The sequence below is a fragment of the Candidozyma auris genome, chromosome 2 (assembly GCF_003013715.1).
Source record: "Candidozyma auris chromosome 2, complete sequence".
In the NCBI taxonomy this organism is placed as follows: Eukaryota; Fungi; Ascomycota; class Pichiomycetes; order Serinales; family Metschnikowiaceae; genus Candidozyma; species Candidozyma auris.
In genome coordinates this window covers 512913-538419 of record NC_072813.1, presented here as the reverse complement: position 1 = coordinate 538419, position 25507 = coordinate 512913, and the positions used below count along the sequence as shown (strand labels likewise).

General features: G+C 43.3%; 12 protein-coding genes and 3 non-coding genes across 15 annotated transcripts; 6 read left to right on the top strand and 9 right to left on the bottom strand. All coding sequences in view use genetic code 12, as the record gives it.

Annotated features, from left to right (window-relative positions):
* Positions 1-89: 89 nt before the first annotated feature.
* CJI96_0001704 (uncharacterized protein) lies at positions 90-395 on the bottom strand (the record flags this gene model as incomplete). Its single annotated transcript, XM_029035235.2, has 1 exon — positions 90-395. One exon carries the CDS (start codon positions 393-395, stop codon positions 90-92), a length of 306 nt encoding a protein of 101 aa, XP_028890477.1.
* Positions 396-889: 494 nt separating this feature from the next.
* On the top strand, positions 890-1336 carry CJI96_0001703 (uncharacterized protein; the record flags this gene model as incomplete). The annotated part of the gene is made up of 1 exon (XM_029035234.1): positions 890-1336. The coding sequence occupies one exon, from the start codon at positions 890-892 to the stop codon at positions 1334-1336; it is 447 nt and encodes a 148-aa protein (XP_028890476.1).
* Positions 1337-1441: 105 nt separating this feature from the next.
* On the bottom strand, positions 1442-2881 carry UBP6 (ubiquitin-specific protease UBP6; the record flags this gene model as incomplete). Its single annotated transcript, XM_029035233.1, has 1 exon — positions 1442-2881. One exon carries the CDS (start codon positions 2879-2881, stop codon positions 1442-1444), a length of 1440 nt encoding a protein of 479 aa, XP_028890475.1.
* A 149-nt stretch (positions 2882-3030) lies between these two features.
* CJI96_0001701 (hexadecenal dehydrogenase) lies at positions 3031-4809 on the bottom strand (the record flags this gene model as incomplete). The annotated part of the gene is made up of 1 exon (XM_029035232.1): positions 3031-4809. One exon carries the CDS (start codon positions 4807-4809, stop codon positions 3031-3033), a length of 1779 nt encoding a protein of 592 aa, XP_028890474.1.
* Positions 4810-6072: 1263 nt separating this feature from the next.
* On the top strand, positions 6073-6999 carry CJI96_0001700 (uncharacterized protein; the record flags this gene model as incomplete). Its single annotated transcript, XM_029035231.2, has 1 exon — positions 6073-6999. One exon carries the CDS (start codon positions 6073-6075, stop codon positions 6997-6999), a length of 927 nt encoding a protein of 308 aa, XP_028890473.2.
* A 328-nt stretch (positions 7000-7327) lies between these two features.
* On the top strand, positions 7328-9082 carry CJI96_0001699 (phosphoinositide binding protein; the record flags this gene model as incomplete). Its single annotated transcript, XM_029035230.2, has 1 exon — positions 7328-9082. The coding sequence occupies one exon, from the start codon at positions 7328-7330 to the stop codon at positions 9080-9082; it is 1755 nt and encodes a 584-aa protein (XP_028890472.2).
* A 91-nt stretch (positions 9083-9173) lies between these two features.
* On the bottom strand, positions 9174-9247 carry CJI96_0001698. Its single transcript has one exon. It is a non-coding gene; the product is annotated as a tRNA-Val (tRNA).
* A 158-nt stretch (positions 9248-9405) lies between these two features.
* CJI96_0001697 lies at positions 9406-9479 on the top strand. Its single transcript has one exon. It is a non-coding gene; the product is annotated as a tRNA-Val (tRNA).
* A 359-nt stretch (positions 9480-9838) lies between these two features.
* Positions 9839-11724, bottom strand: RRN3 (rDNA-binding RNA polymerase I transcriptional factor; the record flags this gene model as incomplete). The annotated part of the gene is made up of 2 exons (XM_029035229.2): positions 9839-11578; positions 11650-11724. The coding sequence occupies 2 exons, from the start codon at positions 11722-11724 to the stop codon at positions 9839-9841; spliced, it is 1815 nt and encodes a 604-aa protein (XP_028890471.2).
* Positions 11725-12291: 567 nt separating this feature from the next.
* On the top strand, positions 12292-12993 carry CJI96_0001695 (uncharacterized protein; the record flags this gene model as incomplete). Its single annotated transcript, XM_029035228.2, has 1 exon — positions 12292-12993. One exon carries the CDS (start codon positions 12292-12294, stop codon positions 12991-12993), a length of 702 nt encoding a protein of 233 aa, XP_028890470.2.
* Positions 12994-13073: 80 nt separating this feature from the next.
* On the bottom strand, positions 13074-13155 carry CJI96_0001694. Its single transcript has one exon. It is a non-coding gene; the product is annotated as a tRNA-Leu (tRNA).
* Positions 13156-15525: 2370 nt separating this feature from the next.
* On the top strand, positions 15526-17076 carry CPH1 (homeodomain family transcription factor STE12; the record flags this gene model as incomplete). Its single annotated transcript, XM_029035227.2, has 1 exon — positions 15526-17076. The coding sequence occupies one exon, from the start codon at positions 15526-15528 to the stop codon at positions 17074-17076; it is 1551 nt and encodes a 516-aa protein (XP_028890469.2).
* Positions 17077-17157: 81 nt separating this feature from the next.
* On the bottom strand, positions 17158-21642 carry CJI96_0001692 (uncharacterized protein; the record flags this gene model as incomplete). Its single annotated transcript, XM_029035226.2, has 1 exon — positions 17158-21642. The coding sequence occupies one exon, from the start codon at positions 21640-21642 to the stop codon at positions 17158-17160; it is 4485 nt and encodes a 1494-aa protein (XP_028890468.2).
* A 177-nt stretch (positions 21643-21819) lies between these two features.
* Positions 21820-22752, bottom strand: GPI8 (GPI-anchor transamidase; the record flags this gene model as incomplete). Its single annotated transcript, XM_029035225.2, has 1 exon — positions 21820-22752. The coding sequence occupies one exon, from the start codon at positions 22750-22752 to the stop codon at positions 21820-21822; it is 933 nt and encodes a 310-aa protein (XP_028890467.2).
* A 427-nt stretch (positions 22753-23179) lies between these two features.
* Positions 23180-25333, bottom strand: CJI96_0001690 (double-stranded DNA-dependent ATPase; the record flags this gene model as incomplete). Its single annotated transcript, XM_029035224.2, has 1 exon — positions 23180-25333. The coding sequence occupies one exon, from the start codon at positions 25331-25333 to the stop codon at positions 23180-23182; it is 2154 nt and encodes a 717-aa protein (XP_028890466.2).
* Positions 25334-25507: the final 174 nt, after the last annotated feature.

The window sequence follows — 25507 nt, the reverse complement described above, 5'->3', positions numbered from 1 at the left end:
ACCCTAGATAGACGAATTTAATCTTTTTCTTTTGTTGTCTTCTTTTTCGTATTTACAAGATCCCACGTACTTATTTTCTTGCATTAGACTCAGTGCTCAAAGCCATACATGTTTCTCAATCTCTGCTTGTTGGCGAGAATCATGGCCTGCTGGTGAGCCTGGAAACCAGTATCGGATCTGATAACAGAACCAATCGACATGAACAAACCGAAAGTGGCTACCGAACCCATGATGTATTGACCCAACGTTCTCATAACACCATTTGGCCCAGCACCATGCTGCAAAATGGAGAACCCACCAAAAAGAACACCCACACAAACGCCAACGGTGCCGCCCATCATGGCACCCATTTTGAACTTATCAAAATTCGAAGGTTGCTGGTAGTGAACTGGCATATTTAGCTTCCAATCAATTTGATCTCCGGGGTAAGTTTCTCGTGCCAAGGGAGGAATATGACGATTTGTCGCAAAAACTTACAGGGCAGGTCGTGCAACTCTCATCTATTTCTAAAATGAATAAGATCCGGGCAGTCAACATTCAACAATAAAATAAGAATAAAAGTAGGAACATAATAAATGTTTTAGCTCAAGAAGTAAAAGCCTTGAGTTTCCACATATGTCAAATGATTGTTCCGATACGCTTTCCCTTCCAGGAAAGCATTGAAAGTAGAATGGTTACGGCCAAAATATAAATTCTAAATTTTAGCCTCCCTGATTATATCGTAAAGTCCTGATTTAAAGAATACTCTCTAATACCCCAGGTATTCTTGTCTACATTTCTTTGATATCAATATTACCTCCAATCCATTTATGGTCTTTGCACGACAATTCGCCCAATAGTGTTGATTCAACTGCCTCACTTAGAGCTAATCACAAGACTCAACGCAAGCATGGGTTCCACAACATCCAAGCCTGAGACAAAGGTGTTCACGCCCAATGCTCCCGTGGACTTCAGCGCGTCTTTCTTGTCACATTTGGAAAATTCCCAGGAGTCGGACTATACGAGAGCTCAGTATACTGAGAAATACATTCAAGAGCGTGTTGCTAGTGAGTTATCCAAGTTGGAGGCGGAAGCGCAACAGAAATTCAAAGATGCAACGAATAATGCCTTAGAGAAATCCAAGGACGCCAAAGTTTCAGTGGCTCAGTCTAACGAAAAGGTTCAGCTGTTGACGAAGGCTTTACAGGAAAGTGCTAAATTAATACAAGTTGAGGTGAGCGAAGACATCAAGAAAGCGCGTTCCGAAGTAATTGCATGTTTAAAGCAGAATCAAGGGCGTTCTTTGAATTGCTGGGATGAAGTTGAACAGTTTAAGACATTGGTGAATAGCATGTAGGTTTAGAAGACTCATATATTTTATACAAGAGCAATATAATGATTCCAAGACCTCTTTCTGGCTTAGTAAGGGAGCCTGATGTGTGAGCAACCTATGACAGTACAATTAAAGCCCCTTGGCCTTGTAAAATAAAATCAATGCAGAGTCGCTCTCACCACCACCAGCGAGCATCTCAATCTTCTCTCTGGAGACTGTGGAGACCTTGTTATCATTAAACTTCCACCAAGTATTTCCATCCAAATCCTTCTCATCCTTTACGAATGCTTGGTAGTGACCTGAATCCGCTGAAGAACCCTGATGTGTAACGATAGAACTCAACTCATACACAGATGAGGGATTCTCTGTAGTCTTGCTTAAATCCATTGAGTCTTTCAAAATATCTTGGAAGTCATCGGTGAACTTCGATTTTATGGAAGCTAATTTCATGTCCTCCTCTTCTTGTTGCTGCTGAGGTGTCAAAGATGTGTCCTTTTTAGCCTTTTTAAAATCCCGTATCAACTCAGCATTATCCTTTTCGATCTGCCTCAATTGATCTCTCACCTTTACCTTCTCTGCTTTGATCGAGTCATCAAGCATCTCGGCCACATCCAACTCGAAGGGGAACTGCACTTTTCTGAGAATCTTTGACTTTTTCTGGGTGTCTCTCCTCCAGAAAAATCTGACAAAATGCACTGTTAAGTACTTGGGGAGTCTTGTAATCGTTTTGCTCACCTCATACTCCGCATTACTCTGTAACGTATCGTTATACTTTTCGAGGTTGTCCTTCAAGCCATTCAAAAGACCGTCTCTCAAGAAGTTTGTCTTGATATCAATGTGACAGTTAAGTTTAAGAGCGCTATCAGAACCAACTTTTTCAGCCTCTTCTGGCAATGCTAAACACTTGGTTACAGTCTTAAACTCTACCCGCAAGAAATCCTCCACGTTCAAAGCGGAGCTCAATACTGTGAGAAGCTGCGAGTATGCTTCCTCGGCATCCTGCTGCTTGTAAAATCCTCTGTCTTGTTCAGCAAATTGAGGAAACGTACTTCTGAATTGCATAAGAAAAAACGTAGGATTCACGTTCTCCTGCTTCTTGTTCATGGCAGAGAAGATCCCCTTTAAGCTTGTGACAAGCGAGTTACCACCCAGTTGACCCGTGTACTCGTCAACACGCGTAGTAATGTCTTTGTTGTTGTAAATAGCTTGCAAGGATGAGTTTAAGTAGCATGTGTTACCCAAATTGACCAATCCTGAAGGTTCATGAGAGGTTTTCACCAACTGATTCTCATTCAAATCTTCCAAAAACACCTGTTTCTCTGGTGCCTTTTGGGGCAAATTTTTGTCTGGTGTTCCCAACACCATGATAGGAGCCTTGAAGTTTACCTTAAGTTTGGCAACAATTGCATCGTCAGTCAATTTGCCCCCCTTGACCAAGATCTTTTGACGTTCCTGAGGGATCTGGGTGAGCTCTTCGATTTTTTTCTTGAAGTCTGCTCCTGTGGCAGAGTCTTCTAATTCTATGTCGTAGACTTTGCCGGCATTTTTAATTGAAACTTTGAATGTCATTGTGGAAGACCGCTTGTTCGCAAAAGACTAGTTGGAGCCCTTTAGTAACCTACGCAGTGTGAAGGGTGTGCAGGTGCGCCACCAGAATTGGTTGCAAAATGAAAACCACTTCAGTATTATAGCATACATATATATTTGTTCATACAGAATTACAAGCTGCTCACAAAGCTCAGCACCAAATTTCTCAAACCACCAAGGTTGTGCCAGACACTCCAGATCAGGCCAGGTCCATTGACGTTCACGTTGCCCGTTCTTCCAAACCACACCTTGTTGTTGTACTGCGACATCGCAGCGCCTAGCACATTGTCCTTCTTCTCCTCGTATGGTGGGTATCTTACCTTCAAGGTGAAATCCATGGCGAGCTTTTGCTCCATTGTGGTTCTCTCGTGGGTGAAAGCTCTGAAGGAGTAGTATCCATGGTATGCACCTTGACCGGACTGACCAATCCCTCCAAATGGAGCGTTGGCTAAAGACACGTGCATGAGGGCATCGTTCACGATCGTACCACCAGATCTGATAGCAGTACGAATGAGATCAACCTGAGGGTTCTTGTTACGGTCGCGCGGGCCAGAGGTGAAAACGTAAGAGGCCAAGGGGGTGTCGTGGCGGTTGATAACCTCCTGGACAGCCAACTCCAAGTCGGTGTAGCCCAAAATTGGCAAGATTGGGCCGAAGATCTCCTGCTGCATGGTGGAGTCGTCCCAGTCAACATTGTCAATCACGGTTGGAGAAATGTAGCGAGTGGCGGCGTTAGTGTCGCCTCCAACAACAACGTTACCCTTCGATTTCGCAATCATGTTGGACAAGTTCTCGAAAGCGCGCAGGTGGATGATGTGAGTGTAAGTGGGGTCCTTGGCATCCAAACCGGAGTAAAAGTCCTCTTTGATGACCTTAACAATATGCTCGACCAACTTAGCTTTCACCTTCTCGTGAGCCAAAACGTAATCGACAGCAACACAGGTCTGACCGGCGTTGGTGAAACGAGCCCACACAAGTCTACGGGCAATGATAGGAAGGTCAGCATCAGTGGCATCTTCAAGCACGAAGGCAGGAGACTTACCACCCAACTCCAAAAGAACTGGTGTCAATGTCTCTGCAGCCTTCTTAGCGATGATAGTACCAACAGCAGTGGAACCAGTGTACATGATCTTGTCGAACCTCTGGTCCAAAAGAGTAGTAGTCTCTGGAACGGCACCATTAACCATGGCAAACGTGTCTGGGTCAAGAACCTTGGTAAGGAGGTTGGTAAGAAGCTGAGCAAAGTGTGGGTTGAATTCGGACACCTTCAACACAACACAGTTACCTCCGGAGATAGCGGCAACAAGGGAAGAGAGGGCCAAGAACAACGGATAGTTGAAGGGAGAAATGACAAGCACCGTGCCCAATGGGATTCTCTCGATGTAGATTGGGTTTGCCTTCATGATCAATGGCAAGTGTTGCACTGGTTCAGGCTTGGCCCAATTGTGCAAGTGAGCCATGGTGTGTACCAATTCGTTCAAGAAAGGATTAATTTCCAAGTTCTTGGTTTCGGAGTGGGAACGACCAAAGTCCTTGTACAAGGCTTCCGCTAATTCGTCGACATTGTCCTTCACGGCGAAGTAGATGTTCCTCAATTGGTTCAATCTGTATTGCAATGAATGCGTCTTGCGCTTGGTGTGGAAGTTGGACCTCAACTTGGCCACTTTGGCAACAATTTCATCTTGTGGCGTGTAATCCAACACATTTCTTGGGTCAGCGTCCTTAGGCACCGACTTTGGTGCGTTTCCAGCCGCCTTACTCGAAGCAGCAGTGGATTCGTTGGAAACCACACTTGCAGCCGAGGGGGCATTTTTCTCAACCGTTTGAGCAGCAGAGGCAGCGGCTTTCTCCACTTTCTCTGCAACTTTCTCAGCCTGAGCAGCAGCTTTGTTGCCGTTTTTCGAGGGCATTACGATAAAATTATGTTGAACTTCGGTGATGGCGACTTTTAAATGTTCGGGGGGTGCTACTTGGTTAAATACTCGGTGCGAGACTATGGGCATGCACTCCCTTACATGTGAAGGAAGCCATCATGGGGTTAACGTTGGGCAGTGGCGAACCCACATGATATGCTTGTGAACGGTGGGTTTTTATTCGTTACAGAATATTTATAAGTGAAATTACATTGGCCCGGATTACAGATCTCTTCTTTCCTACGTCGTTATAATTTTAATGACTATTAATCTACTTGACATTTCTCACCCCGCAATTTTGCCGAACGATGCGGTTGCAGGTACAAGGTGAGCTCAGAATGAATCTACGAGACCGCACGAGCCAGACCGAAGTAACGAGACGTGAGTGAATGTAGTATAAACTTTGTTGTATCAGGATGTGTTAAATTAGACCATAATCATTTTTCCGCCATATTTCCGACATGGAGGGGAGAACTCATAAGCCTTATCATGTCATCGTGGAGACAGCTCATCAGATGAACTGTAATGTATCAGCCAAGTCATACTCATTTGTCTTATTAAATTCTCCGAGGACAACCTTTGCTGATGTCCAATAGTATGTGACTTCTACTTTGTGTTAGGTTGTACTCCCTGTGATGAGCGACTACGAAATGGCTGCGAAATCCACAAGCATGTCAAAAGCCGCACATACATGGAGATAGGAACGATTCCGCAATTGTCCCATGAGAAACTTTAATGACCAAAGTAATGAAGCACAGATTTACTCAGCTGGTTACTATAAAGATTTCAGCCCAGAGAGGGCATTCGGGCACCAGGTCGATGGGTTTTTGATTAGCTAGTCGCTCGCTTGAGCTACAGAGGGCAACAACTTCAACGGCTTTTGCCCTCTCTGCAAAACAAGGGCTTCTTGTCTATTGCTGAAAGAATGATGCTCTTATTCACTTTAGAAATCCTCAACCTTTCATTCTTGAACTTCTTCAAGCAACTACTCTTGCTCGAAGTCAATCTATACGATTTTCACAACTCATGGAATTTCTAGTATCACACCTCGCTGTCTTCTTTTATTTAGTTCTCTAAGTCCCTGATCTTATTCTGTTTCTCTCACTGCAATTTTGCGGCAAAATTGCACCACACTGTATTTTATACTGCCTTGTGCAAAAGTCTCCAACTTGCGCGAACCTTATCAGGCAACTTTAGCAAACCACTTGCATAAGTCTCTAGATTACCATTAGCATTACTATCATTTCAAACATGCTCCTCATGAACACTCTTCCCCACATAGAAGGCAAGGAGTACTTCATTGGCGGGATCAAGGTCAATGCATTCAATACAGAGTGCTTGGCTCCATACATCGAAAAGTGCAACAAGACGATTGGCAACGACCACATCAAGATTAATGTGCTCTACTTGTTACACCAAAGAGGTGGCGACACTTCATACACCAATGCTATTGCTCAGCATGTAATTGACAAGTTCACCAAAGCCAGCGACCTCCCCTTGGTTGCTGTGACTTTTGACCTTCGTAACCATGGGTCCCGCGTCGTTGACGATGACCGCAACGGCGATTGGGCCAGTGGGAACAAAACCCACGCCATTGATATGGTGTCTGCCATTCACGGCAACGTGGCCGACTTGAAACTTATCATTGACTTCTTACCTGCCTGTTTCGACTTGGACCCGTTGAACAAGGATCCAGACATGCCCATTCGCTTCAACAACATTGTCAGTGGCTACTCCTTGGGGGCACATGTGGCCATTCGTTTTGCCAACACCTATCCCGACCTGGTTTCCATCATTAACCCAACCATTGGCAGCTACGACATGACCTCGTTGCTCTTGAACAGGTTGAAGAAGACAAGCAACTTTGACAAGAAGTGGTTCTATTGTACCTACGAAGAGCTTGAGCTTAATGACGAGGAGAAGAGATTGTATCCCGAAGCGTTCCATAAACTAGTCAGCGCTGAGGATATTCAAATCTTCGAAAACTTTCCTTATGAAAAAGTCAAGATGTTTGCTTCCTTCTTCAAGGATGACCCTCTTGTTCCGTCTCGTATCTCCTCCTTGTGGGCAGATATGTACATGAACGACAACTCGTCGACGCAAGTGTATTATGAGGAGGGAGCTAAGCACGATGTGACGCCCGCAATGATCAACAACTTTGCTACGTGGTTGATTGATGAAATCTAACCGAAATCAAATTGCCCTCGTTGCAGGCATCATCTGGTGACAGGCCTGCGCGATAAGAAAGGTTGTGGCCCTAATGATTCTTCCATTGTAATTGAAAATCAATATTCCGTAGACTCAAATAGACTGCAATTGGTTCATTTTTCATTTTTCCTAAGGTCTAATTCATCCATTTCCATTTGATTTCTGTCGAACGGAAGTCTGCATTCTCCCCTACGAACCGACTGTACTGTATATACCACCTCCATATATTCAGCTTTCCCAGTTGCATGCACTTGATTGCGTATTACCTGCTACCCCGTTGATCTGAAAACCGCTTTCTTGACAGAAGATGCTCAAGACTTCTGTGGCCGCTTCCCCAGCATACATGAACCTACAACAGCAGTACCACGACTCCATACTGCAAGGAGATGAGCGCCTGTTTAAGTCCTCTCAGTCGCACAATAACGTGGACTCCACCGTCAAGTACATCACCTTCAACCAGGATTCGACATGTGTGGCGATCGGCCTAAATAATGGGTATAAGTTATACTCAATCAAGCCGAAGTTCTCTAAATGCCATGTGTTGAAAAAGGACGAGGCGGTGGGGATCGTGGAGATGTTATATTGCACGTCCCTTTTGGCGATTGTAGCTCTTGGAGATGAGCCCGGCTCGCTGCCCAGAAAACTCAAAATTGTCAACACTAAGGATAACAGTATAATATGTGATTTGATTTTTCCCACGGCTATATTGGGCGTGAGGCTTTCTCGCCACAGAGTGGTTGTGCTTCTAGAAGAGCAAATCTACATCTACGATATCATAAGCATGCATCTACTCCACACAATTGAGACAAGCCCTAACACGAACAAGCTCTGCACGTTGTCTGATGACTTTGTGGATGCGTCAGATCCAGAAGGTTCTACTCATTCCACATCTTTTTTAGCCTACCCGTCTCCGCCCAAAACAGTTACGCACGAGGCTCTCATAGCGAATCCAACTTACGTAGCAGGCAACACAACAGCCCCGAATGCCAATGTTCCAGCGCCTGCTAAAACTCCAAAAAGGGTCGGCGATGTCATCATCTTTGACCTTAAAGCTCTTCAACCAGTAGTGGTGATCGAAGCTCACAAGTCTGCCTTGGCCGCGTTGTGCCTATCAAGAGATGGACACCTCCTTGCGACCGCTTCAAACAAGGGTACCATTGTTCGGGTGTTTAGCGTCGACACCGGCGAGAAATTGTACCAGTTCCGTCGTGGGACTTACCCAACTAAAATATACTCTCTCTCATTCAGTTCCGACAACAAGTATGTTGTGGCTACAAGTTCAAGTGAGACTGTCCATATTTTCAGACTAGGCGAAGAGGAGCTACTAGCGAATAAGCAGAGAAGGAAGCGAGAATCGAAAACAAAGAAGATGCGTCTAAACCCAGCAAGCACGATAAACGAGGAAGATGAAGACTCTTTAAAGAAGGCTGATGAGGAAGATGACTTCATTGAGGATGATGGTGATGATAGTGATGCAGAGGGTGAACGCGACAGCAGCAATACCGCTAATGTTGGAGATGTAACAAGTCAACGAAAACTTTCACATGGTTCCACTAACTCGATTAATAGCGGGACGTCTACTTTCTCCAATATCAGTGCAACGACTGAGGAATTAAAAGAGAGGTCTGAGCCCGTTGTTGACCAAAGCAGGCTATCCGTGGCACGTCTTATTCGTCGATCATCACAGAACCTTGGTAGGAAAGCTGCACAAAAAATGGGCGACTTCCTTCCATCCAGGTTTTCCTCAATATTGGAACCAACGAGACATTTCGCCTCTCTCAAGATCCAAACGGTCGAAAAAGATGTCAAGTCGATAGCCACTATGAATGGTGAAATTCACGAAGATTTGGTCCCACTAACCTACTTGCTATCGAAGGAAGCAGAATCTCGCCAACAAGCCAGCTCACCTGAGTCAGGCACATCCAACAAGGACCTTGTGCTGTTAGAACTTGTTCACATCAATGTCGTGACATCAGAGGGATACTACTACACGTATGGTCTAGATCCAGATCGTGGGGGGGATTGTATCTTGCTCAATCAGTATTCCCTACTAGAGGATTAGTAAGTAAAGTGTTATACATTGCTAGACAAAAAAGAAGTAGGAGTTTGTGAAAAATGCTTCATAACGAACGCTTACAACAAATAGAAAAAAATGATCACGCCCAGGCTCGAACTGGGGACCTTCTGCGTGTGAAGCAGATGTCGTAACCAACTAGACCACGCGACCTTCCTATGCAAATTTTGATCAAGTAACTTTCCATGTAGTAAAGTGAAGATTTTTCAATAGCCTATATACAGTACACGTCACATCCTTAGAAAATCGAGTCCTGCATATTGGAAACGATTTGGAATATAGATTTTTTGAATGGACAACTATGCAGAAGTGGTCGCGTGGTCTAGTTGGTTACGACATCTGCTTCACACGCAGAAGGTCCCCAGTTCGAGCCTGGGCGTGATCATTTTTTTACAGTCTGACGACTTGTAATACTTATGTTTCATTAGTTCGTAATTTGCTAATCTTAAACTGCGTTCGATAGCGGTAAATTGACCTGTTGTGCTTGTAACAGAGACTGTTCGTTGATAAAGAGCCAGCTCTTTATTGCTCAGCTAGTGCACAATGGAAATGTTATGGGAAATGCAAAGGTTGATAGAGAAGAATGAGGTCAAACTTTGATGAAACTTGTTCAAGAGTGAACATTGCATACAAAGGGATGATAGCGCCGTTGAATGTTTTAAAATGTTCATTGATGCTAAGAAAAGACAATATTTAATCGAGACTCCGATAACAACATAAGAATACTTGAGTTCTCATGATTGCTTAAGCTTCCCTATCACTGTCTTCCTCAGCACTCTCGACGTCCTGTTCCTCGTCCTTTTCCTCGACGTCCGACTCGCCCTCGGAGTCAATGTCATCCTCGTCATCATCCTCTTCACGATGACTTCCGCTATCATCTTCATCGTCATCTTCGTCGACAGGATTGACCTGTGACCATTCAACATAGTTCTTCTCAATAATTTTCTTAGAAGCGGGCAATACAACTGGATCGAATGGGAAGTATGCTTCCAAATCTAAGAACTCCTGTTTATGCCTGAAGTTACCAACAGTGGAGGGCATCTTGGAGTTACCTTGAATCATGCGCTCTCTTTTGTTGTGTTCAATGATGGAGTAGCAGTAACACACATTCAACTTCGTGGCGAGATTGGCGAAAATGGAAACTACTGTCTCGTCACAGTATTTCAAGGGATTAAACTTGGCAATAATCACACGCTGGAAGAACCTGTCAATCTCGCACTCCCACTCTCCGTTTACGTGATCAGGGTCTTCCTTGACTAGTAGCTTGTGTCTAAAGCAGAAAATGTAAAGCAATGTCTGGAATGTAGCGTAGAATAGCTTGAATCTCTCCATGCCACCTGTGGAGGAGTCTGAGAACTCGAAAACCTCGTGCTCTCTTTCGCTAATGTACTTGTTAATCCATCCAATGAGGTAACTGACGATGAACACCACTTGGTGTCTTGTGAGGTTGTTGGCTCTAGCAATGTATGATGAAAGATATTGAAGAGCTTTGAGACGCTTCTCAGCAGTCTCTTTTTGATTAAACGCAACGTCTATTAGCATCACCAAGAAGGAGTCGGCGAGCTCTGGCTGGTATTGGGAGACGTGAAACATGAGAAACTGAATCAGTTTCGTGAAATGCGTTGGTAAGACATGAGTCTTAAATAAAGATGCAAGTGTGTTGAATAAGTGTACGCCGTTACCATTGTTTATCTCTTCAACAGTGAACGACGGAGCTGTGATGGTAAGAAGAAATTCCATTACTTTGTCAAGTTTGGACACCATCTGCTTTATATTCGTTGTGGAAGCGATCTCGTAAACCTCGGCACCATTTTCTTCTAGGTTATCCTCATCCTCTGCTTCCACAACGTCATCCGAATCATCTTCACCATTGATAAGCTCCTCGACAGCCTCATCGTCTAGGTCATCGAGCTCATTCTGTAAATCAACATCCAACTTGATGCAAAGCTCAACCACCAACTGCCAAATAGAGTACAGCAAGTCAGAGCAATAAGATATCACACCAATAGCGTTCTTGACAAAATTTGTTATTTCAGCAGTGCTCGATGAAACATGATGTGGCGAAACACCGTTTAATGTGCGGGGTATTAAATTAATGCAAGTAGGGGAACATCTGATGAAAGTTTGGAGAATCTTGTGGTGTGGGTAGACGTCAGAGTCTAGATCTGGAAACTCTCCGATAATCTTTTTGACGGCTTCAGGTAGGTATCTAGGGAATGACGAAGTGAGCACTATGAGAAATTGGGAGTATAGGTCCACGAAGGAGTGGAATGCAATCTTTTCCCGGGAAGAGTCGGACACGCCGATTTCCATCCAAGGGTACCGCAAAAGCGCAGTTATAAGTGGTTCGTAAGCTTTCGTTTCTAGCTTGGAAATATTTACTATAAGTTTTTTCAATACTATATTGAGATTAGACAAGCTCATCGCTTTGGCATGAGTTGGCGGCAAGTTCACTTTCTCCGTGAGCGTTCTTATTGAATCAGACTGATTGTTAGTAACATGAAGACAAGCTTATGATCCCTCGAGAACACAGTAGGGGGGGGGAATGAACATACCTTTTCTAAGCTCTCAAGCGCAGTCTTCACGAGCACAGCGTAAACTGCGTCTGTGACGGCTGATTCGCTCTCCATGTCTTGGCAATGCCTCTTGACATTCAGTACGTTCTCGGAGCCTATGGATCGTTTTCTACTTAGAGGCTCGTGAACAGACATGATCATGTTTGAAAGAGATGGGCAGAGGAATTTTTTTTTCTTTCTCCCTTAGGGACTTTTCTTGTATGCACACTCATCGAAGCCACACCGGAGTTCAACCAGCACTTTCAATCTGAAAAATTCGGTATAGAATGTAGATTGACACTTATGATCTCAATGCAAAAGCAAGTATAATACATCACATATATCGCCTCTGAATAGTTCTGCCATTCCCATTGAAGCACATGTGGAGGAGTGCAACCGAAGCAAAAGCTCGCACTTTGATAAGCAGGCTGAATCAAACAAGACTCCTTCTTTAGATTTAGTCTGATCCAAAATCAAGAACGCTCTGAAACCCTTCAATTAAAAGCAATCAGATTACATGAGCTTTTTCGTAAATATCTTACTTGTGTAGACACAAAATCACTTATAAAGCACCCCTCTTGACGGATTCTGCATGCATTGTGGAGTCTATAATGCAATCGCATTCCTACTACCTCCACACTAATGTTAGTGCAATTAGGGGCGACGGCTTTGTACGCTATTCTGGATCAGATTTCGCGTAATCAGTGTCCCGTTGGCGTGCTTGTGGGTAAGCATGACGAGACATCGATATATATAGCCAGCGCGTTTGAATTAAAGTGGCTGGGCCAATCCATAGACTACGACTACTTGAGCAAAAGACTCAAATTACTTCTGGCGGTGTCTGACAATGTGTCTCTAGTTGGACTTTATCTGACTACAGAAGAGGCACCGACACACATTTTGGAGGACTTCAGGGTGAATGGCGATGTTTTGCCGCCAATCTACATCTCGATCAATGACAAGGAAATAGAGTGCTTCTCTTTCAAAGATCACTCACCTCTACTGGTGAACATTTTGGCGGAAGATACCGAAACCATTGCCACTAAAACGCTTCATTTGCATGCTAACTACACGGGCGACGAACCTGAATTGACTCAAGTGACAGAAGAAGCAACAGCGTATTCACTACAACAGTTAGAACGCAAGATACGGGCGATTTTAGCAGCTGAGAACTTAGGCGAGGAAGCCGAGCGGGATTTGGTTTACTTAGCCAATAAGCTTTCATTTTCGAATGGCGAAGATAGGAGTCTAGAACTAATCACTTCAAGGCTATCGATCGTAACCAATCTGCTCTCCGTAACTCGCGCAGCGAATGCGTACTTCACCCCGAAGACAGCAAGATAGGTAGATTGCTAATAGGATAATAATATAGAGATGTGTTCGACAGTAATGACTAGAGAGTGAAGGAAGAAAGAAAAAAATAATGACTCCGGCGTGATTCGAACACGCGCATCTTACGATAACAGAACTTGAGTCTGCCGCCTTAGACCGCTCGGCCACAGAGCCATTGGATGTTAATGAAGAAACTCTCTGTAAGATATATATAGTGTTTTGGGTACGTCTACTAGGAATATCGGAAGCTTAAATGAGCTATTTCTATTTATATGACGTTATGTGTATTAAAAGTGCTTAAATTAGCAGTCTGAGCGAGGATACGCACCGCACGGAATGGATTGACACAAGTTGAGGATATTAGGGGTTTTGTTTTCTATAATGATATAGTTTTCGGGTTAGAATGGAAGTTGCAACACTGAAATCCTAACGCTCCTCATACATGAAGTCTACAAAAAAAAAAAAGCGATCTTCGGCTGGAAATTCGAGGAAACGCAATTGGGTCATTGAAGTCTTCAGAACCACGTACAAAGGGCAAAGGGAGAGAGGGGGACGACACTTGGGAGACGAAAAATAATTCATCCGTGGGTTCCTTGACCAAGTCTTGCTGGCGGAGATTCGGCGAGTCTCGTCAATGGGGCAATAAATGCGTATCAAATGACTAGTGTGATTTCATGGAATCGTCATAGCTGAAGTTCAGAGATGACCATTTGCAGCGCATAGCAGGTTAGTGATATTTTTATTTTCTATAGTGTTATAGTTTTCCAATCAGTAAGGATGTGACAACACCGAAAAAGTAACGACCCTCGAACGTATCAAATCCACCAAAAAAAATAAAGAAAAAAGTTTGATTTCCAAGCCTTGTTACATTGTTGTTAATTCCCATGTCCATTGGTGGTCATTAGCTAACTAAGGAAGACGTTTAGGATGATGCCATCCTTAATCACATCTCCAACGAATGTGTGTATGTACCCGTATCTTTTGGAACGGGTTGCAGATGCAAAGACCGAAGAAATTGACATAGATGTTAGCTCTTAAAAATGTCTCTGTAGATGATTTTTGCCCAGATTGAACTGGTTTTTGAAGATTGTAAAATTCACATATCTTTAACCTCCAGGTAGGGGGAATATTGCCCTGAATCGGGGTAGTCTTCTAAAGCGTCAACTTAGGAAGGCGATGATCAAGATTATTGCATTAGGGCTGTAGAAAACAAGATACTCTTATAGGGTAAGTGTCTCCAATTAGTGAAGCTGATTGAAGGTCTGTTTTCTACAGTGATGTAGTTCTATTTACTTTAATCAAAATGCCTTCCAAAATAAATAAAAAGAATAAAGAAAAATGTTAAATACAGTGCTTTATAAAGAAAAGTATAAAGTTGAAGCTGACGAGTTGGAAGTCGTAACTCTAGGGTAGTCCAAATTGACAAAATCGTTGGTTAAGTTCTCGACATGTCCTCGTGTGTCAATCGTTAGTATAGCAGCTACCATATTATGCGATCTACTGGCCGTGTTACAGAGCTATGAAACATAAGATCGGTCTTCCATTTGATTTTTTCATGCTTCCACTTCATTGATCCTGGTGATCCAAAAAGCTATGACTTGATCATAGATTGCAAAGACTCAAGCTCTTTTGACCTTTTGAAAAATATGCCTTCAAGAATAGTTCAGGGTACATTGGCGCACGTAATTAACCAAAATTAGCGGTTTGAACCTGAAACTGTGTCAAAGTGGACGCAGAACATTGCCTTGCCCTTCCCATATGTTACCCGGGTTCTGTATGTGGCGAAACTCATAACCCTCGCTGGCCTTCGAATTCGCCGTCTGATAGAATTTGAGTATTCTAAAGGACATTGTAATCTCATCAGAATAGTGGTAATCAAGCTGTATACTCGAAAGTTTATACTCGAAAGTTTATTAGATTACGATCAATGTCTTGTCTGGTTATCTCGTTGAATTTTTTTGAGAGATTCCTGCTGGCTGAGCAGAGCAGATAATCCTGAAACACCGCACTTAGATATTATTTAGGCATTACAATTATTCGATGCTTGTTTGTGCCCGTGGGGTCAAGCACTATAGAAAGATGAAGGCGCAATAATGCGATCAAAAGAAAGTATTGAGTTTCACCAAATCCAACCAATTTATGAGTAAAAGGCTATAGAAGAGTATTTTTTTGCATTCGCTACACAGCTTCTCGCTTCCTGAATTATCGGAGTTATCTACAGGTTGTTTGGGGAAGACAAGCGACAGTTCGAGGGACCAAACGGGAACTGGTCTAGATTCGCACTGTCCCTGTTTCAGGTTGGTAGGATCTGAAACACGCTTAGTTACAGACGCTTTTATATAATTCCCTGGCTTTTCACCCATTGCATTAGTTTACCCATTTTTTTTTTCCTGACAATCCTCAAACACTGTCGTTTCCCACCTGTGACAAGCAGATTTTGCAATCCTCCAACGCTCTTTCAAACACCGGCTACACTTACATCATTCTCCACGTTCGTTTCACATATCAATTTACAAGTTCACTTCAACAGAGGAAGCACATACCATGCTGAAGGAAGCCGCGCCGTCTGTTTCGGAGGAGGTCAAGGAGGCCTTGAGGTTGATCGAGGACTTGAAGTTTTTTTTGGTCACTGCTCCCGCCAATTGGCAGGAGAACCAAGTGATCAGACGTTACTACTTGGATAACGATGAGGGCTTCGTGTCTTGCGTTTTCTGGAATAATCTTTACTTTATCACAGGCACAGACATTGTTCGTTGTATATTGTACAAGTTCGAAAAATTTGGAAGAACCATCATTGACCGCAAAAAGTTCGAGGAAGGTATCTTCTCAGACTTGCGTAACCTCAAGACTGGAACAGATGCCGTGCTTGAGGGTCCAAAATCTCCCTTCTTGAATTTTTTGTATAAGAATGCATGTCTTAGAACGCAGAAAAAGCAAAAAGTGTTTTATTGGTTCAATGTTCCCCATGACAAGCTAATGGCAGATGCCCTAGATAGAGATTTGAAGAGAGAAAGGCTCGGACAGACACCTTCATCTAAGGCAACCAGAGAGCCCGCTTTATCATTTCAGTATGTTGAAGACAAGAGCCAGTCGTTGTACGAGCAGCTCACTGCTCACCTAAGTCTCTCGAAGTACAATCAACAAGAGCCAGTCAAGGACGATTCTTCTGATTCGCCAGAGTACACATGTCATCAGAGAGTACCTGGTTATGGAGACGATAATCATATTGAAGCAAATGATGCTAATGACGATGATGACGATGACGACTTTCCTTTAGACTTCATAGAGCAAGGCCCAAGAGGACCCCGGGACTACATCTCTTTGAACGGACCCCACCACTCGGGCTCATATATCAATGGCCTTGACAGCGACTTTGACAGCATTGATGCTTCATTTGTAACGCAAACACCTGAAACATTTAACATTGCATCTACGGAGGATTATCTTATTGAACAGACCCAGCCATCTAAACAGCCGTTTTCTGTATCACAATCAATGTTCCCCCGTTCAGTTCATGGTGACGAGGGCCAGGTAACAATTGGGCATCCTCAAATTCAACCCCAGTACCCGACAAATATACCTTCGGGAACCAGAGGTCAATTTCCTCCGATGGCTACATTTCTGCTGCAGCCACTGAATTTGATAGCACCATATTACGAGCCAGGATACGGTTATGTTCACGATCTGCAAATGCTTCAATCATATTATCCGGAGGATATGTGGTTCGCAGGTCCTCCTACTGGTTATCCTGCTGTAGCGCCAGTGTTCGACGATTACAGCCCGTATCGTGCCGCATTTTACGAGCCTGATTATCTGATATATGATGCTCGACCTTCTCTACGACAAAGAGAGATAAGCCATAATATGATGCGCAAGCGTCAACAGCTACAGCCGTCAAAAGGTACCAAGATGCGTCGTGTTGGCTCTCAAAAAGGTTCAATCGATAACGAGGCGAAAGCTCAGACTCGTACAAATTGTAATCTGGCTACCCGTAATAGCTCAGACAATTTGATGCCAACTCCTGAGTCCAGCGCAAACGTACAAAATGACGATCACGTTCAACTTCAAAAATCTGACAAGGTAAGAGAATTTTGACTTACTGTCGGCACTACTGAGAATACATGTATGTTGTTTATGGCTAGGCTGGCTCCGTCATCCAATTTAAAGCGATAAAAATTAATGGCTGTAGTATTCGACCATCTTCCTCTGCGGCCTAGTCATGCTGTCCAAGAGCTCCTCAACAAAACATGCCTCTTTCGTCGTAGAGGGCTGTCTATTATTATAGTTATTGTCGGTTAGTTCGCTCACTCGCGCTGCCCGTACTAGTTTTCCGTAAGTTTGGACGACATTCTTTCGGATTTCAACTTTTCTGTGAGTAAGATAGCATTTAAGAATTTCGTGTAGCTGACGTAAAAGTTCATCTGTAATACTTAGAACCATTGTCTTCTGTGCAACTAGCTTGAGTAACGAATGAAAGACAAAATTTAAAGCATGATCGCTTAGATTTGTTTTTTGCTCGGTGATGGTTTTGATTATGCATTGAATCATGTCGCTACTTGCGAACATACCACAAAGCGTCTCATCAAAAGTCTCGCTAATCGCAACGTCAACTTCATGGTTTTCCTCATCACTGAGGTGAACAAGGGTTTTCCAGGTTTTCCCAAAATTAACATTGTCGCGATTTATAAGAAGCTGTTTAAGAATAATCAAACCACTGAGTTTATCCTTCACCTGATTCAGCCACAAATGCATATGAAGTGCATCTTCTATTCTGTAAAGACCCTCCTGAACGAAGTACAGATCGAATTCCATGCTCTGCTCATTTTGTAGGTACCTTAGCAAGCAGACAAATTCTTTACCTGTAATGGAGCTTTGGAGCTTTTTGCAAAGATCGTTGAATTCCACGATGTTGTAATCATCAAATCTTTCTGTCTCACCATCAAGTGCAAGTCTAGCTACCAGGAAATTGAACCAGTTCAATTCCGTATAGCTGTAATCCTTGACTTTTTGAGGGGAGCCACTGGCTTTCGTATCTTCAAATATTGAGATCGGTCTTGCTTTACTGGAGATTTTACTCAAGGGGTCCACTTTGTCAAGAAATGATTGGATCAGGTTCAATCGATTTGTGATTTTTACCTGAGCGAAATCATTGACAAGCTCCACAGATGGATCAGAATTTAGCTTGTTGAAGAATTCGTTTCTCATAGGGGTATTAGAATTCGTAGCAAATACATTCATTTGGCCAGCGTGTCTTTCGCTATGAATCACCTTGATCAGTTTCAAATCAACATTTCCGATTTCTGGCGTGACAGATCTTGCTCGCCCATGCGATACTTCCTTTTGCGGTGAATTAAGTTCTGGTAATTTCTTTGGTTTGTCTTTTGGAATATTCGAGCCCGATTCATCCATAGAATTTCCAGCTACTGCAACGAATTCTGGACTGTTGTTATCAAAGCTGGAGGAAATGTTTCCATGTTCATTTACATCTTTGATGGCCAATACTTGTGCTGCACACTCTCCAGTTCCAATCTCGGATCCAGGAGTTTTCTCCTGATTAAAACTTGGTGTATATGGTTCGACAGCATCAAGTGCATTTTCACCTTGATTAGCATCAAAATCATAACAGGCTGCATTGTTAGCTTCAACGCTTGGGTCTCTAATTCGCTCTGCAACGTCAGCACTTGGTATAGGTCGCCTACCTTCCTTCACAAGATTAAATTCTTTATTGCTAGAATCACTTCTAGCACCATTGGTATCGTGCAAAGATTCGTTTCCTCCGTTCACATCCTCTAAATCTCTCTCAGACTGTGCACTTGAGTTCTTAAGCTCCCCTTCATTGTCGAGTTGGTCAGCCTTATTGCTTTCATGTTGTGATGCATTTGAGTCTGACATGCTGTTGTCGGCATGTAACTTGTTGACATGGCCGAGGTCACCTTTGGGTACATTCTTAACATCATTGGTGTCATCTGAGTTGCTGGACATGGTGTCCGACCCACACTGTTGATTTATACCAACAATGTTCTCGAGCTCTCTTCTGCTACTTTCGGAGAGATTTGGAAGATTTTCTTGGAATGCTGACTTATTTGTTTCGAAAAGACGCAATATTAACGTTTTGAAAGCATTATATGTTGGCAAAGAGTGATAGATCGCAACCAAATCAAACAACGGTTTAACAAGTAGAGGGAAGCTGCTCTCGTCAACCTGGACGATCAGCATGCAATGTAATAGAAATTGAACTGCCAGTTCTAAGATTCGATTTTTGAACTTGATTGTTTGCATCGCCAAGAGTTTCTCTCCAACAATTGAGTCAAAGTTGGCAATGTAAGAGAGAATTGTACCTACCGACTGGTATAAGTCGGAAGCGCCCGAAGTTGATATGTTTCTGTATGCCTCCTCGGAATCAGGGAAGATAATGAAGCAGACTCTTAATATGTCCTCCGGGGCCATGATGAATCTCGCTTTGGCAAGTACATCTGGCTGATCTAATAATGGCCGAAGGCATTCAGGATGTGTAAAAGAAACTTTTCTCAAGTAAAACTTGATATCATCAGGAAACCTCTCTTCAACAAGTATAGCATATCGCAATAAATTCACACCTTCACTGATTGTAGCCTCATTAGAAGATGCCAAAAACTGGAATATTGGGTCAGTTTTGATATTTGGTGTGATGCTTGTCGAGGGCCTGTTTGCAGAATGAACAGTGGAAAATGTAGTCGATGACACAGGTCTCAACTTCGGCAAATCAGCATTAGGCCTCACCGACAAGTCCATCAAACTACGATGCTTCGTTAACCCTGAGAACTGTTTAGTTTCAAGTGACTTCGGAAGTGCCTTGCCGTACCTTCTATCACTTGATGGAGGATCTGATTGAACACGATATTGCCCTCTTTTTTGCTCAATCTCGTTGCTTCGTTGAATAGCATTGCGAGAATTCAGTCTTGATCCGGCTCTTCTCGAATTAAATTCTCTGTTCTTTGCAATGATAGAATCCTTGATGGAAGAACGAACTGGCTTCGTTTGAGCAATGTCAGGTCTCAATTTACTGATTTTCGCAGGATTCGACCGCTCCAAGCTTTTGACTACATTGGCATCCAAGCGCGTGAGTAGCCTCTCCGCTGATTCCGGGCAAGTTGCTTGTAAGCACCAAAACGCCTCCTTAGCATTCTGCCTAACAGTGGAGATTGAGTCTGAAAGCAAGCGACCAAGCACACGTTCGATGACTTCAGTATGTGGCAACTTGCCGCTGTTGCTAGAGCGGCTTATGAAAATTTTAATCCAAATGCTGCTATGAGATCTCGAGTTGCTCCCTTTTTCTGATGATGCCGTTTGAATCTTGTGGAGCAACTTTGAGCTGTAGGTACAATTAATCATTATCGCACACATTGCGATGTGTGCATTTGAAGAAGTCATGTGTTTTGTTGCAGAATTGAGCTTTATCAAAGTAGGAGCAAACAGATCGACGAGAGGGTCAAAATGATCCTTTAGAAGGATGGCAGTTTCTTTTACCAACTGGCATGCGCTTACGCTCAAAGTAGTTCGCAAGGATAAAAGACCTTTGCAGATACCTTCGGCAATGTCTTTTAATCCATGAGCAAGGTCATCCGGGAAATCAATATGTGCGTTTCCTCTAACAATTGATCGAAGAGATGTGATATGTGCTTCTCTTTTTATCCAATTGCTTTCAGTTTCTTTACCCTCAAAAGTCGGAATCATGCCGGCTAATTGAGTGTAGAGCGCATCTTTATCTTGGCATGTTGATGGTTGAATTTTCTTCTCAAGATTGTAATTTTGTAAGCCAGCAATTATGTCGTCAACTGGTGAATTCAGCGGTGTCGTCTCGTCCTTGCCAAGCTTGATGGATTCCAGTGGTATGGTGGCCGTGTCAGTATTCTTGGGCTTTTCGAGTCTGGATGCCAGGACATTATTACCTGATACCTCATGAGACATTGCCAGCTTTTCACGAGATTTGAGTACCTGATTGGTACCCATTATGGACGTTCGTATTGCTGCTGGCACTCCATGAAACTCTAGAATTTTTTGTAGCTCAAATTTATGGAGTCTGTTTTGCTTTAAGTCATAGTAGTTGGCAAATAGTATCTTGATGTTCTCAACAAGTAATGCATTTTGCTCGTGCTGGACAAGGATTTCGGCAAGAGTGCTCATAAAAGGGTTTAGGCTGAAATGACGGTTGACCTCTGTGAGTACCGTATTTAGCCATACCACGCATTCATTTGTCAAAAGAGCCGAATTGCTTTTCATTCCCAGTTCTATGAGCGCCTGCTCAACTTTCAGCGGGGCAGTTAGCCAGTAAGCTTCCAAGGCTCTTCTAGCGGAAATCTTGACAGATGCCCTTGCGTCTGCGATTCTTGATATGATTATGGGTAGAATCAAAAAGCCGTGGTCTTGGAGTACAGTACTCTTCGAGTCTTGAATGCTGACACGTTTTACCAAATGACATAACAAGCTGAATGTGGTGCTTTGGAGTGTTTGATCCCTCAGGTCCATCAAGATTGATATGGCCTCGAAGTATGCTTGGACTTGGCTGAGATCAACGTTCTCCTTCTTAACATGAGTCTTCAATTCCAATACTGCATCAAGCTTTATGTTATTAGGCTCATTGGAGACAGCTAGGCTAAAAAAGGTGGAGCCAAGGTAGCCCATTTTTATAGGAGATGATGATCTCTTGAAAAGCTCTAGTATAAATGTAATAAAAACAAAGAGGTGCGTATAGAAAGCGCGACATCAACAAAAGATGGATCTAAATAGAGTCTCGGGGTACACCCTCAATTCCGCACGAACTCTATATGTTCACTGTAAATGATATATTCATGCTATAAATTAGGGTTTGGCAAACGTCCATAGTAGACAAAGGGCTACTATAGACACAGCGGTGATGACTTTGGCCTCCCTCTGTGAGACGTGGTGTAACTGTTTAGTATGATAGTCCTCATCACTAAAGCTTGCCTCTATAACCTGAGAGTCGCTTGAGTCATCCTTTGAACTCGAAGTGATGGGAATACTGCGGTTATAATCAAGAATACCCTGCTCTACGTCATCCAAAATGACGTCTTGCACATTGCCGAAGAAGTCAGTGAGAAGCACCTCGTTCAACGCTCTGGGGAAGAGATCTGTTCGTATGCCTGGATTTGAGTGAACATTTTCAAAGGTGTACTCAGCAAAGAGTTTGTCCATCGTGACATTGGAGTTCTTCTCAATCTTCTCTAAAAAGTCAAGAGTGTAGTATGTGAATCTATCGATGACGGCGACACCCACGTCCAAGTCAGAGTGGTGAGAGTACGAAGACTCGTCGATTCGTGACGATCCAACTGCCAACACATTGGGTGAGTAGATCTTCTCATACATTGTGTTTGCCTGGCAAGTGTCGATCATGAAGAAGATCTCGTTGTAACGTTTCTTCGAGTACATCTGCTGAAAGGCGTGCGCAAGATCCCAGGACCCAATCTCCTCTGCGTCTTGGAACTTAAGAAACTCATTTCCGCCGTGTCCGGTTAGGTAAATAAAAATGTTCGAATTCTCGTCTGTGAGAAGCCTTTTGCTTCTAGGGTGGTTCTCGTCCCACCTATCGGTAAGCAACCGTATAAAGTTTTCCACAGTCACCTCGTAGCCTCTATAATCGACTTCAACGTCGTCTCCATATAGGTCGATAGCCTGGTCCATGTTGTTGAATACAGTGCCAGGGAAAGCGTTTCTTGGATTGCATGCAATGTCGTCAGCTAACATCAAAATAATTTGGGAGTCGGGTATCCCCATTCTCTTAACTGTTCTATATAAGCTCAAGGTATTAGCCATATGCCTATAGTTGAACCAAAACCTTGATGTGGAGACAAGCACGGCCCAATTATTGGTATGTGTTGAGGTTGTGGTATGTATTATTTTTGCAGCATCATCGACAGTGACAATTTGAGAGCCATCTGAGCTATCAGACGCCCATGCTGTAGAAAGTAATGCCGCTATGATGATGTGGCAAACCTGTAATATCCTCATGGCTTTTGACGCTCCCTTGATAAGAGTTGTTGATGATTCTGATTTGAACACGGACTCGCAACAGCGAGCGCACTAAAGGTGTTCTACGCGCACTGACCAAAGCTACTAATTACAATGAAACCAGTGTGAGCCTACTATGCGTCAATTTCTACGAATAAAGTAGTCTTTCTTTGGTCAATATAACTCGTAAATGCTACCCTGAAGAGTCACTTTTCAGTTCCTCGGGATCGCCATCTTTAATGGAACAAGCGTTCGTCTCTGCAATTCTCCCGAGTGCCCTTTCTGCTTCGAGAATCGCCTCTCTGACTCTGCTCCCAGGCCCTCTTGGTATGAAATTCTCTGATAATTTGGAATCTTTATCAATCTGTTTCGCCATTTTTTTAATACGGCCTTCCGTGTCCTTACTGTAACCAAACATGTGTGCAAGTTCCCACTTCACCCATAGACTATTCACAGATATTTTGGCTGCAAGAATAAGGTTGCTGGCACGCCCCAATCGCCATCGGCATACTTCCGAGGCGATATCTTCTGGAGTCTTGTCGTATATGGTCTTAGCTTTCGCTTTAAGCTTGCTAACAATAAAGTTGACTTGTTTAGTAGTGACGGGTCTGCTTTTGAATCCTGACCTCAAAACCTTACCATACAAGATGTTCTCAGCAGCCAATATCAACTCCTTAATATTATTGGACTTTCGTATTGGTCTCAATCGGAAACGGTCAGACTTAAACTTGCTTGCAAATATCACCTCAAGTGGTACAAATGTCAATTCTGATAAGACAAACTGATCTTCCTCACGATTTATAACAAAGTTCTCTCGACCAACGGACACTCCCCACCGGCTGTACCCTAGTCTTGCCCAAGTGACCTTACTGTTCCGTAGAGCTTGGTTGATATCTTGAGAATTCATGAGCTTATCGGTTTTAGACTTCTCAAGCTCGGCGAAGCCTTCAATGGTTTCAAACTTGAGTCCAAGGTGTTTGAGACGTTGCAGAACCTCAAACACTTGTCGTTCTTCATCTAACCTCTTCTGTTCATTCTCCGCTGCGTTAACCAACACAGCGTTGTCGAGAAGTTCTTCCATTCTACTCGTGATCTCATCCTCGGCCATACCCTTAGCTTGAAGTTCTTTTTCTATTCCAAGAAGAGTTGCTGTGGTGTTGAATCCATGTCGAGTCGCGTCTACCATATCTATCACATTACAAACACTTTTATCCTGATGTAGCCTAAGACCACGGCCTATCATTTGAATCAAGAGTGACTTGGATTGTGTAGGACGAGCAAGAACCAAAGAGTCTATATTCGGAATATCAGTCCCTTCAGTAAATACGAGAACGTTGCATAGAACCTCAATTTCCCCTCTACGGAAATCCTCCAAGATTGCTCTCCTTTCGTGGGCCACAGTATTGCCAGTGACATATTGTGCTTTGACACCATTTCGTTGTAAAACTCCACAAAGAGTTTTACAATGAGCAATGTCCACACAAAAGACCAAGGTCGACTTCAAGTTATGCTTTTTCTTTAGTTGCATAAGACCCCTTGTCACTGTGACATTGATATCATCTTTATTGACAACTTCGGCGAGTTCTTTTTGAACAAAGTCTCCCTGATGTGTTCGAAGTTTGCTCCAGTCAATGTCGACATTGATTTTGGAAAGCCTCACATCGCAAAGCTCTCTCGCTCGTATCATCGTTATCAAGTTTCTCTCAAAAACTATTTCCTGAAATACTTGTCCTAGACTTATACCATCAGCTCGTTCTAGAGTGGCAGTGAATCCGATCACATATATTTTCAGACCTTCATCTAGTGCCTGAAAGTGTTTGAGGATCTTCATCCAAGAGTGTGCAGTTGCATGGTGACATTCATCAAGAATGATAGCTTTAAAGTCCGCAGGATTGTATCTATCAAGACGAGTCTTGTAAACAAGTGTGGGAACAGACGCGACTACGATATCTTTATCGTGTATATCTGGCTTTGATGTCAGCATATCTATCCCTAGTCTTGCACCTGGTATAATCTTTGATATTGTAGAGGCTGCTTGTCTGACAAGCTCTTGTTTGTGCGCCAAAACAAGAACCTTATCTCCAGTATTGATGCTTTTTAACTGCGGAATCAAGTGAGACATCACAACCGTCTTACCACCACCAGTGGCTAGCACAATCGCAGGTCTCTTGAGACCTCTCTCTAAGGCAGATAGTGTTTTATGAACAGCGGTTTCCTGGTAATCACGAAGCTTTATCTCTGAGCCGACGGAGTAGGGAGCTATACTAAGCACGAACTTACTTGAGCATCGTTGGATCGGGTACCGAAGTAGTCGAATTCCCGCCACAATGACTCTGCCCAGAAGCATTTACAGCAGATACTCAAGTTTGATTCTATAAGTAGGATATTCTTGTCAGATAAATGCCATCATATGTGGACATGAAGAAGGTCCAGGAGTTCTGTTGGATCTGCGTCTGCGTTTCGCGTTTAGTGTGCTAAGGATGGGTGAGGTCGGCATTTTCAAGGAATTCTTACCGTTGAA